This window comes from Papio anubis, chromosome 20, assembly GCF_008728515.1.
Source record: "Papio anubis isolate 15944 chromosome 20, Panubis1.0, whole genome shotgun sequence".
In the NCBI taxonomy this organism is placed as follows: Eukaryota; Metazoa; Chordata; class Mammalia; order Primates; family Cercopithecidae; genus Papio; species Papio anubis.
In genome coordinates, this window is record NC_044995.1 from 41,519,969 (window position 1) to 41,530,163 (window position 10,195).

Here is a 10,195-nt window from a genome sequence, read left to right on the forward strand (position 1 = left end):
TTTATTTTTAGAAACGGGGTCTCACTATTACATAATTATTATAAATCATATCTATATCTATAATATATATCTATTATATATAATAATAGATATAATAGATATATATTTATGTATCTATTATATATATATATATGTATTTTTGAGACGGAGTCTTGCTCTGTCACCCAGGCTGTAGTGCAGCGGCACAATCTTGGCTCACTACAACCTCTGCCTCCCGGGTTCAAGTGATTCTTCTGCCTCAGCCTCCTGAGTTGCTGGGACTACAGGCGCCCGCCACAACGTCCAGCTAATTTTTTATATTTTTGGTGGAGACGGGGTTTCACTGTGTTAGCCAGGACGGTCTCGATTTCCTGACCTCTTGATCCGCCCACCTCAGCCTCCCAAAGTTCTGCTGGGATTACAGACTTGAGCCACTAAGTCTGGCATCTTTTTTATTTTATTTTATTATTATTTTTTTTGGAAACAGGGTCTCACTGTGTCGCCTAGGCTGGAGTGCAGGGGCACAATCTCAGCTCACTGCAGCTTTGATCTCCCAGGCTCAAGCGATCCTCTCACCTCAGCCTTCCAAGGAGCTGGGACTACAGGCACCAGGTCCATGCTACTGGGCCCTGCTATTTACAAATACACTAGACTTGGGTTTTAGCTACTCTCTCAACACTAGGTGGGAAATGAATTGTTCGGAAGGCAGAGGAATAGAGGAGGGACCTGATTAGGAAGGTGGGGGTGCTCCAGATGAGAGAGGAGGTGCTGTGACCTCAAGGTCTGGGAAAAGTGGGTGAACGCAGGGCCCCATCAAGGCCCTCAACAAGGTCCCTCTCTGGTGCTCAGATGTTAGGCCCAGAAGACAGGTCAGAGGCCTGAGGTCAGCGGCAGGTCAAAGGTGGGAGTCCCCCCTGGTCCCCTTGGTGCCTTCCCTTGGAATGAAGTGACCAGCTGCCTGGAAAGGTGGGCAAGGGGGCAACAGGATGAGGTAAAGGCCAGTTACAAGTAGAATCCTGGAAGGTCGGGCGAGGTGGCTTATGCCTGTAATCCCGGCACTTTGGGAGGCCAAGGCAGGCGACTCACTTGAGGTCAGAAGTTTGAGACCAGCTTGGCCAACATGGTGAAACCCCATCTCTTACCAAAAAGTACAAAAATTAGCCGGGCGTGATGGCACATGCCTGTAATCCCAGCTACTCGGGAGCTGAGGCAGGAGAATTGTTTGAACCAGGGAGGCAGAGGCTGCAGTGAGCCGAGATCCCACTACTGCACTCCAGCCTGGGCAACACAGTGAGACCCTGTCTCAAAACAAAACAAAAGCCAAATCGAATCCTGGAAAGACAGTGGCTCAGGGACTCAGCTGTCCCCAAATCACCTACCTTAGCTCTTCGTGCATGGGAGGGGGGATCCCCAAAATCTTCAAAGATAGGGAGATGTCCTCAAGATCTTCAAAGGTGGCCAGGCGTTGTGGCTCACGCCTGTAACCGCAACACTTTGGGAGGTCAAGATGGGAGGAGGCCATCTCAAGGCCAGGAGTTCAAGACCAGTCGGGGCAACATAGCAAGACTCTGCTTCTGTTTTTGTTTGTTTGTTTGTTTTTGTTTTTTTTTTTAATGTTTCCTTGAAATCTCACCTTAGCATCTAAACAGTGGTGCCTACAGGTTTCCCCATTAACTTCCTCTCTGGGAACAGAATATTCCCCTCCCCACCTAAGTTCAGCCGGAAGGAGATGCCTCATACCCCCACACCCAGGCTTCCCAGTGCTGAGAACAAAGGAAGCCAGTTCAGTTAGCATTTCCTGGCTAGGAACTGGGGGCCAGCAGTGCAACTGAGACCAGCCCTGTCCCTGGGGGAGACTCAGCAGTGCTGGCCACTTTGCAGAGCCCCGTCTGGGTCCCCCATTCTAGCCCCCCAGGGCCACAGCATCCCCTTCTCCCCACAGGCCTGGGTAAGGTGCAGTCCCCAGACTTCTGCAATCTTAACCGCTGTGCTTCCGTCTCAGTGGGAGGCCCCGCCTTTCCCCCTGCCTGCCCTTTGGGCACCTCAGGAAGGCACCTTCCTCTGTCAGAATGGCCACCATAGTACCATCTGTATCGTGGCCCGGGGCCTGCTGGACTCTGCTGGTCTGCTGTCTGCTGACCCCAGGTGAGGCTGGTCAAGCCCAGGAGGGCTGGAGAGGGCTGGGTTTTGGGGCTCAGTAGAAGGTGGAGGAAGAGAATGCAACACTCTTTGCATCCTGCCACACTGCGACTTGGCTGCTGACCCCGTATCCTCGGGAGAAAGTTCTGGTTCCTTAGTTCTGCCTTCAGGTGGTCAGGCCCCAGCATACGGCTTCTATGCCATCCCTCTTCCCCAACACACACACACACACACCCCTCACGCTTCCTGCTCCATCTGAACTCCTGAAATTTGCCCTTTGCGTATGTGGTTCCCTCTGCCAGGATCACCTGTCCCTTTCACTTGCTAACTCTTACTTAGCTTTCAGTTTCAGGCTGGCATGGTCCCCTCCTCCAGGAAGCCTTCCCTGACTCACCTCCTCCTATGCTGGATCAGAGCCTCTTCTGGCCTCCTTCTGAGTTCTCCCTGGTCCCTGATGGATTCTGCCTTTCCCACTGGACCATGAGGGCGGGAACCCTTCTATCTCGGCACAAGGAAAGAGGTGTTAAATGGTGGGGCCTGCTGATACGCGGGTTGGGGGGCAACAAAACAAACACCAGGATTTCTTCATGTTCCTGAAGGTGCCCAGGGGCAGGAGTTCCTGCTGCGGGTGGAGCCCCAGAACCCTGTGTTTCCTGCTGGAGGGTCCCTGTTGGTGAACTGCAGTACTGACTGCCCCAGCTCTAAGAAAATCATCTTGGAGACGTCCCTATCAAAGGAGCTGGTGGGCAATGGCACGGGCTGGGCAGCCTTCCAGCTCAGCAACGTGACTGGCAACAGTCGGATCCTCTGCTCAGGGTACTGCAATGGCTCCCAGATAACAGGCTTCTCTGACATCACCGTGTACAGTGAGTCGATGTGTCCAGAGGTGGGACTGGTGTTGGGTAGTGGTGTGGGCAGGTGGCCGATGGCTCAGGAGAATGGAGACCCTCAGTTTGCAAAGAATGGACCAGGGTTCTGACCCAGAGCTCAGACCTGGACATTTGTGTGTGTGAGATACAAAGACATAGAGACACATCTCAATCTCATGCCAAGGCAGCAGTTGTGAAATCAATTAACTTGGGCCCCAACCAGCATTTTTTTTTTTTTTTTTGAGACAGAGTTTCGCTCTTTTTGCCCAGGCTGGAGTGCAGCTGCGCAATCTCGGCTCACTGCAACCTTCGCCTCCTGGGTTCAAGTGATTCTCCTGCCTCAGCCTCCCGAGTGGCTGGGATTACACATGCACGCCACCACACCCGGGTGATTTTGTATTTTTAGTAGAGATGGCATTTCTTTTTCTTTTTTTTTTTTTTTGAGACGGAGTCTGGCTCTGTCCAGCCCAGGCTGGAGTGCAGTGGCCGGATCTCAGCTCACTGCAAGCTCCGCCTCCCGGGCTTACGCCATTCTCCTGCCTCAGCCTCCCGAGTAGCTAGGACTACAGGCGCCCGCCACCTCACACCCGGCCCCAGTTTTGTATTTTTGGTAGAGACGGGGTTTCAACATGTTAGCCAGGATGGTCTCGATCTCCTGACCTGGTGATCCGCCCATCTTGGCCTCCCAAAGTGCGGGGATTACAGGCTTGAGCCACTGCGCCCGCCTGAGATGGCATTTCATCATGTTGGCCAGTCTGGTCTTGAACTCCTCACCTCAGGTAATCCGCCTGCCTTGGTCTCCCGAAGTGCTGGGATTACAGGCATGAGCCACTGTACCCTGCCCCAACAAGTTTTTTTGTTTTTTGTTTTTTGTTTTTTTTGAGATGAAGTCTGTCGCTCTGTAGCCCAGACTGGAGTGCAGTGGTGCCATCTTGGCTCACCACGACCTCTGCCTCCCGGGTCCCAGTTCAAGCATTCTCCTGCCTCAGCCTCCCGAGTAGCTGGATTATAGGCATGCGCCAGCATGCCCAGCTAATTTTTGCATTTTTTGTAGAGATGAAGTTTCACCATGTTAGCCAGGCTGGTCTTTAACTCCTGACCTCGTGATCTGTCCACCTTGGCCTCTTGAAATGCTGGGATTACAGGTGTGAGCCACCTTGCCTGACCCCAACAATAATCTCAACACTTTGGGAGGCCAAGGCAGGAAGATTGCTTGAGCCCAGAAATTTAAGACCAGGCTGAGCAACATAGGGACACCTTGTCTCTACAAAAATAAAAAATATTAGCTGGGGCCGGGCGTGGTGGCTCACACCTGTAATCCCAGCACTTTGGGAGGCCAAGGTGGGCGGACCACGAGGTCAGAAGATCGAGACCATCCTGGCGAACACTGTGAAACCCCATCTCTACTGAAAATACAAAAAAATTAGCCGGGTGTGGTGGCGGGCGCCTGTAGTCCCAGCTTCTAGGAAGGCTGAGGCAGGAAAATGGCGTTAACCCGGGAGGCGACGGAGCTTGCAGTGAGCGGAGATTGCACCACTGCACTCCAGCCTGGGCGACAGAGCGAGACTCCGTCTCAAAAAAAAAAAAAAAAAAAAATTAGCTGGGCATGGTGGTACATGCCCGAAGTCCCAGCTACTTGGGGGGCCAAGGTGGGAGAATCGCTTGAGCCCAGGAGTTCAAGGCTATAGTGAGCTATAATTGCACCACTGCACTCCAGCCTGCGCGAAAAAGTAAGACCCTGTCTCTTAAGCAAAAAAAAGGGGATACCCCTTTCAGTCAGCAGTAGGTGAATGGAGGTTTTATATTTACACTTTTTTATACTTTTATTTTAGAGACAGGCTCTCCCTATATTGCCCAGGTTGGTCTCAAACTCCTGGGCTCAGGCAATCCTCTTCAGTTTCTCCAGTAGCTGGGATTGCAGGCCTGAGCCACTGTACCTGGCTACTTTTTTTTTTTTCTTTTTTCTTTTTCTTTTTTTTTTTTTTTTGAGACGGAGTCTTGCTCTGTCCCCCAGGCTGGAGTGCAGTGGTGCAATCGTGGGTCACTGCAACTTCTGCCTCCCGGGTTCAAGCGATTCTCCTGCCTCAGCCTCCTGAGTAGCTGCGATTACAGGTGCATGCCAACATGCCCGGCTCATTTTTGTATTTTTAGTAGAGACAAGGTTTCAACATGTTGGTCAAGCTGGTCTCGAACTTCTGACCTCATGATCCACCTGCCTCAACCTCCCAAAGTGCTGGGATTACAGGTGTAAGCCACCACGCCTGGCCTTTTCTTCTTCTTTTCTTTTTTTTTTTTTTGGAGATGGAGTCTCACTCTGTTGCCCAGGCTGGAGTGCAGTGGCACGATCTCAGCTCACTGCAACCTCCACCTCCCAAGTTCAAGAGATTTTCCTGCCTCAGCCTGCTGAGTAGCTGGGACTACGGGTGTACACCACCACGCCCAGCTAATTTTTGTATTTTTAGTAGAGACGGGATTTCACCATGTTGCTCAGGCTGGTCTCAAACTCCTGGCCTCAAGTGCCTTGGCCTCCCAAAGTGCTGGGATTACAAGCGTGAGCCACCATGCCTGGCCTACTTTTTGATTTTACTTTTTTTATCCTTTGAGACAGAGTCTTGCTCTTGTCCCCCAGGCTGGAGTGCAATGGCGCGATGTCAGCTCACTGCAAACTCTGCCTCCTGGGTTCAAGTGATTCTCCTGTCTTAGCCTCCTTAGTAACTGGGATCACAGGCATGTGCCACCACGCCTGGCTAATTTTTGTATTGATTTTTAGTAGAGACAGGGTTTTGCCAAGTTGGCCAGGTTGGTCTCAAACTCCTGACCTCAAGTGATCCGCCTCCCTCGGCCTCCCAAAGTGGTGGGATTACAGGCGTGAGTCGCCTAGCTCAGTTTTTTTTTTTTTTTTTTTGACATAGAGTCTTGCTCTGTCACCAGGCTGGAGTGCAGTGGCACTATCTCAGCTCACTGCAACCTTTGCCTCCTGGGTTCAAGTGATTCTCGTGCCTTAGCCTCCTGAGTAGCTGGGATTACAGGCATGTGCTACCACGCCTGGCTAATTTTTGTATTTTTAGTAGAGACGGGGTTTCACCATGTTGGCAAGGCTGGTCTTGAACTCCTGGTCTCAGGTGATCTGCCCATCTTGGCCTCCCAAAGTGCTGGGATTACAGACATGAGCCACAGTGCCCACCCTGAGGCCCAGGGTTTTGTAGGTGTACCTGGGAGGGCACCCAGCCTGGGAGTGTCAAGTCTCCTGTGACTGTACCAGAGCATCTGGAGAGGCTGCCACAGGGCTGGTGAACCAGGAAAGCCCTGAGTGTCTGAACCTGATTGGAGAGAACTGAACTAATCTCTGGTAGAGGCCAAAGCAGGTGTTCAGGCCAGAAGCTAGGAGAAGGGGCCAACAGACTCCCTAGACATGATATCCAGGAGGCGCCTCTGCTACTTATCGTTTGTGCGTCCTTAAGTAATTCACCTCCCCTCTCTGGGCTATATATTTCTCCATCCATAAAAGAGAAAAAGGCCAGGCGCGGTGGTTCACACCTGTAATCCCAACACTTTGGGAGGCTGAGGTGGGTGAATCACTTGAGGCCAGGAGTTCAAGATCAGCCTGGCCAACATGGTGAAATCCCGTCTACTAAAAATACAAAAATAGGCCGGGCATGGTGGCTCACACCTGTAATTCCACTTTAGGAGGCCAAGGTGGGTGGATCACCTGAGGTCAGGAGTTTGAGACCAGCCTGACCAACATGGTGAAACCACGTCACTACTAAAAAAAAAATAAAAAATTAGCCAGGCATGGTGGCGGGCACCTATAATCCTAGCTACTTGGGAGACTGAGGTGGGAGAATCGCTTGAACCCAGGAGGCGGAGGTTGCAGTGAGCCGAGATCCTGCCACTGCACTCTAGCTTGGGCGACAAGAGCGAGACTCTGTCTCAAAAAAAAAAAAAAAAAAGAGAGAGAGAGAGAAAGGGCCGGGAACGGTGGCTCACGCCTGTAATTCCAGCACTTTGGGAGGCCAAGGCGGGCAGATCACCTGAGCTCAGGAGTTCAAGAGCAACCTAGGCAATATGGCGAAACTCCGTCTCTACTAAAAATACAAAAAAATTAGCCTGGCATGGTGGCATACTCCTGTAGCCCCAGCTACTCGGGAGGCTGAGACAGGAGAATCGCGTGAACCCGGGTGGCGGAAGTTGCAGTGAGCCAAGATCACACCACTGCACTTCAGCCTGGGCAACAGAGCAAGACTCCATCTCGGGGAAAAAAAAATAGTTACTGCTTATTAATATCTTCCCTTAGTATCTTTCCTTAGACCTTCAAGAGGTCATCCACCTTCATGCACACAACAACCTAGTGAAATCTTCTCTATTCTTCTCTTCTTTTCTTTTTTTTTGAGACAGAGTCTTGTCGCTGGAGTGCCATGGTGTGATCTCGGCTCACTGCCACTTCTGCCTCCCGGGTTCAAGCGATTCTCCTGCCTCAGCCTCCCAAGTAGCTGGGATTACAGGCACACACCACCACACCCAGATAATTTTTGTATTTTTAGTAGAGACAGGGTTTCACCATGTTGGCCAGGCTGATCTCAAACTCCTGATCTCATGATCCACCCATCTCAGCCTCCCAAAGCTCTGGGATTATAGGCGTGGGCCACAGCGCCTGGCCATAAACAGGAATTTGTAATATTCATGTCAAATAGTCATAAACGTTCATCCCTTCCTTCCTCTTTATTAATTTTTTTTTATTGTGCCATCCTGGAGAACAGAAAATTTTGTTTAGCGCCTCGCAAGGTGTCTGACAACAGAGGAAATGATAATCACTGCACTAATGATAATAGCAAACGCTTTGGCCCAGTTCTAAGCCCTCTAAGTTTATTAACTCAAAGCTCACAGTTTTCGGCAGGACCGCCCTGTCTCCTCCCCAGTCCCTGGGGTGGGTGGGTGGGGTTGCAAGACCCGCTAAGTGCCATCCTCCCTTCCTCTCTCAGGCCTCCCGGAGCGCGTGGAGCTGGCACCCCTGCCTCTTTGGCAGCCGGTCGGCCAGAACTTGACCCTGCGCTGCCAAGTGGAAGGTGGGTCGCCCCGGACCAGCCTCATGGTGGTGCTGCTCCGCCGGGAGGAGGAGCTGAGCCGGCAGCCAGCAGTGGGGGAGCCAGCAGAGGTCAATACCACTGTGCTGACCAGCAGAGAGGACCACGGAGCCCATTTCTCATGCCGCACAGAACTGGACATGAAGCCCCAGGGGCTGGAACTCTTCTGGAACACCTCAGCCCCCCGCCAACTCCGAACCTTTGGTGAGAGAAGGGGCTTCAGACGGTGGGTGATGAGCTGAGTCAGGGTAGAGGGTGCCCTGGCCTTGGGGCTCATGAGAGTGGGGTGCCCCGGACCTCACAGGCTTCTGGGAAGTAAAGCCCCAGGCCACTGGGCAGGGTGGCCCCAGAAGGGAGGCCCAAGCCGTGGGATCTTTGGAGAAGGCCGTTTTCATGGCCGTGTGTGTCCTGGGAAGAAGGGTGACGCAGTCGGCAAGAATTCCTGATGGGGGGGATGAAGGTGTCCTGAGGAAGGCACAGTCCTGGGGGTTGTGCTCATGCCCACCTTTCTCCCCAGCCCTGCCGGTGACCCCCCCGCGCCTCGTGGCCCCCCGGTTCTTGGAGGTGGAAAAGTCGTGGCCGGTGACCTGCACTCTAGACGGGCTTTTTCCAGCCTCAGAGGCCCAGGTCTACCTGGCGCTGGGGGACCAGATGCTGAATGCGACAGTCATGAACCACGGGGACATGCTAACGGCCACAGCCACAGCCACAGCGCGCGCAAATCAGGAGGGTGCGCGGGAAATCGTCTGCAACGTGATCCTAGGGGGCGAGAGACTGGAGGCCCGGGAGAACTTGACGGTCTTTAGTAAGAGGAGGCGTGCGAAGGGGGCGCGGCCTCAGCAGTCTGGGGGCGTGGCAGAGGGGGCGGAGACTAGCCGAAAAGGTGGGGCCTGACTTGCCCCAATAGTAGTTGCAACGTGGGCTGGGCCTGAGGGCCCGAAGTTGGACAAAGCCCAGAAAGAGGGCGAGGCTTGAACGCCAAAAGCGTGGCCCGGATATCCTGAGACGAAAGGGGAGGGCGGAGGGAACGGCTTGACCTGCAGGAAGGTCTTGTTCATTAAGCTCCTGGGCAATGCCCCGCCTTTAGGCTTCCTAGGACCCATTCTGAACCTGAGCGAGCCCAGCGCCCCCGAGGGGTCCACAGTGACCGTGAGCTGCATGGCTGGGGCTCGAGTCCAGGTCACGCTGGACGGAGTTCCAGCCGCGGCCCCGGGGCAGCCAGCTCAACTTCAGTTAAATGCTACCGAGAGTGACGACGGACGCAACTTCTTCTGCAGTGCCACTCTCGAGGTGGACGGCGAGTTCTTGTGTAGGAACAGTAGCGTCCAGCTGCGTGTCCTGTGTGAGTCGGTCACCCTGACCTTTAATCCCTTCACCCCTGCCCTGGAAAGATTAGACGCTCCTCTGCACCACCGTGCCTCGGGTGTGTTGGGTGTCTGATCACACATGGTGGTTCCACAGATGGTCCCAAAATTGACCGAGCCACATGCCCCCAGCACTTGAAGTGGAAAGACAAAACGAGACACATCCTGCAGTGCCAAGCCAGGGGCAACCCGTACCCCCAGCTGCGGTGTTTGAAGGAAGGCTCCAACCGGGAGGTGCCGGTGGGGATCCCGTTCTTCGTCAGTGTAACACATAATGGCACTTATCAATGCCAAGCGTCCAGCTCACGAGGCAAATACACCCTGGTCGTGGTGATGGATATTGAGGGTGAGCTAACACTGGGCCGCGGGCCTGGACTGGCAAGCCGCGGGGGGGCGGGGAGGTTGGAGACAGGGGGGACGCATATTGACTTAGCGCTTTCTCTGCACAGCTCCGAAGTCCCACTTTGTCCCTGTCTTCTTGGCGGTGTTAGTGACCCTGGGCGTGGTGACTGTCGTAGTGGCCTTAATGTACGTCTTCAGGGAGCATAAACGGAGCGGCAGGTACCGTATTAGGCAAGAGAGCACCTCTTTGCCCCTCACGTCTATGCAGCCGACAGAGGCAATGGGGGAAGAACCGTCCAGAGCTGAGTGACGCTGGGATCCGGGGTCAAAGTTGGCAGGGGCTTGGCTGTGCCCTCAGATTCTGCACCAATAAAGCCTTCAAACTCCCTAATCTGTGGTTTGATTCCACCCGCGCTGCAAG

General features: G+C 53.4%; 1 protein-coding gene across 2 annotated transcripts; it reads left to right on the forward strand.

Annotated features, from left to right (window-relative positions):
- Window positions 1-1,778: 1,778 nt before the first annotated feature.
- On the forward strand, window positions 1,779-10,165 carry ICAM3 (intercellular adhesion molecule 3). Of its 2 annotated transcripts, none has more exons than XM_031659934.1 (7): window positions 1,779-2,124; window positions 2,718-2,984; window positions 7,967-8,272; window positions 8,586-8,798; window positions 9,156-9,410; window positions 9,530-9,778; window positions 9,882-10,165. In XM_031659934.1, the coding sequence occupies exons 1-7, from the start codon at window positions 2,049-2,051 to the stop codon at window positions 10,082-10,084; spliced, it is 1,569 nt and encodes a 522-aa protein (XP_031515794.1). In that variant the 5' UTR covers window positions 1,779-2,048; the 3' UTR covers window positions 10,085-10,165. The 2 variants fall into 2 exon arrangements, with proteins under 2 accessions (XP_031515794.1, XP_003914922.1); XM_003914873.5 differs by having other exon boundaries at window positions 1,782-2,124; window positions 8,586-8,873.
- The last annotated feature ends 30 nt before the right edge of the window (window positions 10,166-10,195 follow it).

What these genes read in the sequence shown, in the direction of transcription:
- ICAM3 (XM_003914873.5), top strand. Translation starts at nt 2,049, where the DNA reads ATGGCCACCATAGTACCATCTGTATCGTGGCCCGGGGCCTGCTGGACT. An exon ending in CTCTGACATCACCGTGTACA is followed by an intron (nt 2,985 to 7,966) that starts GTGAGTCGATGT and finishes TTCCTCTCTCAG; the next exon opens with GCCTCCCGGAGCGCGTGGAG. An exon ending in CGTCCAGCTGCGTGTCCTGT is followed by an intron (nt 9,411 to 9,529) that starts GTGAGTCGGTCA and finishes GTGGTTCCACAG; the next exon opens with ATGGTCCCAAAATTGACCGA.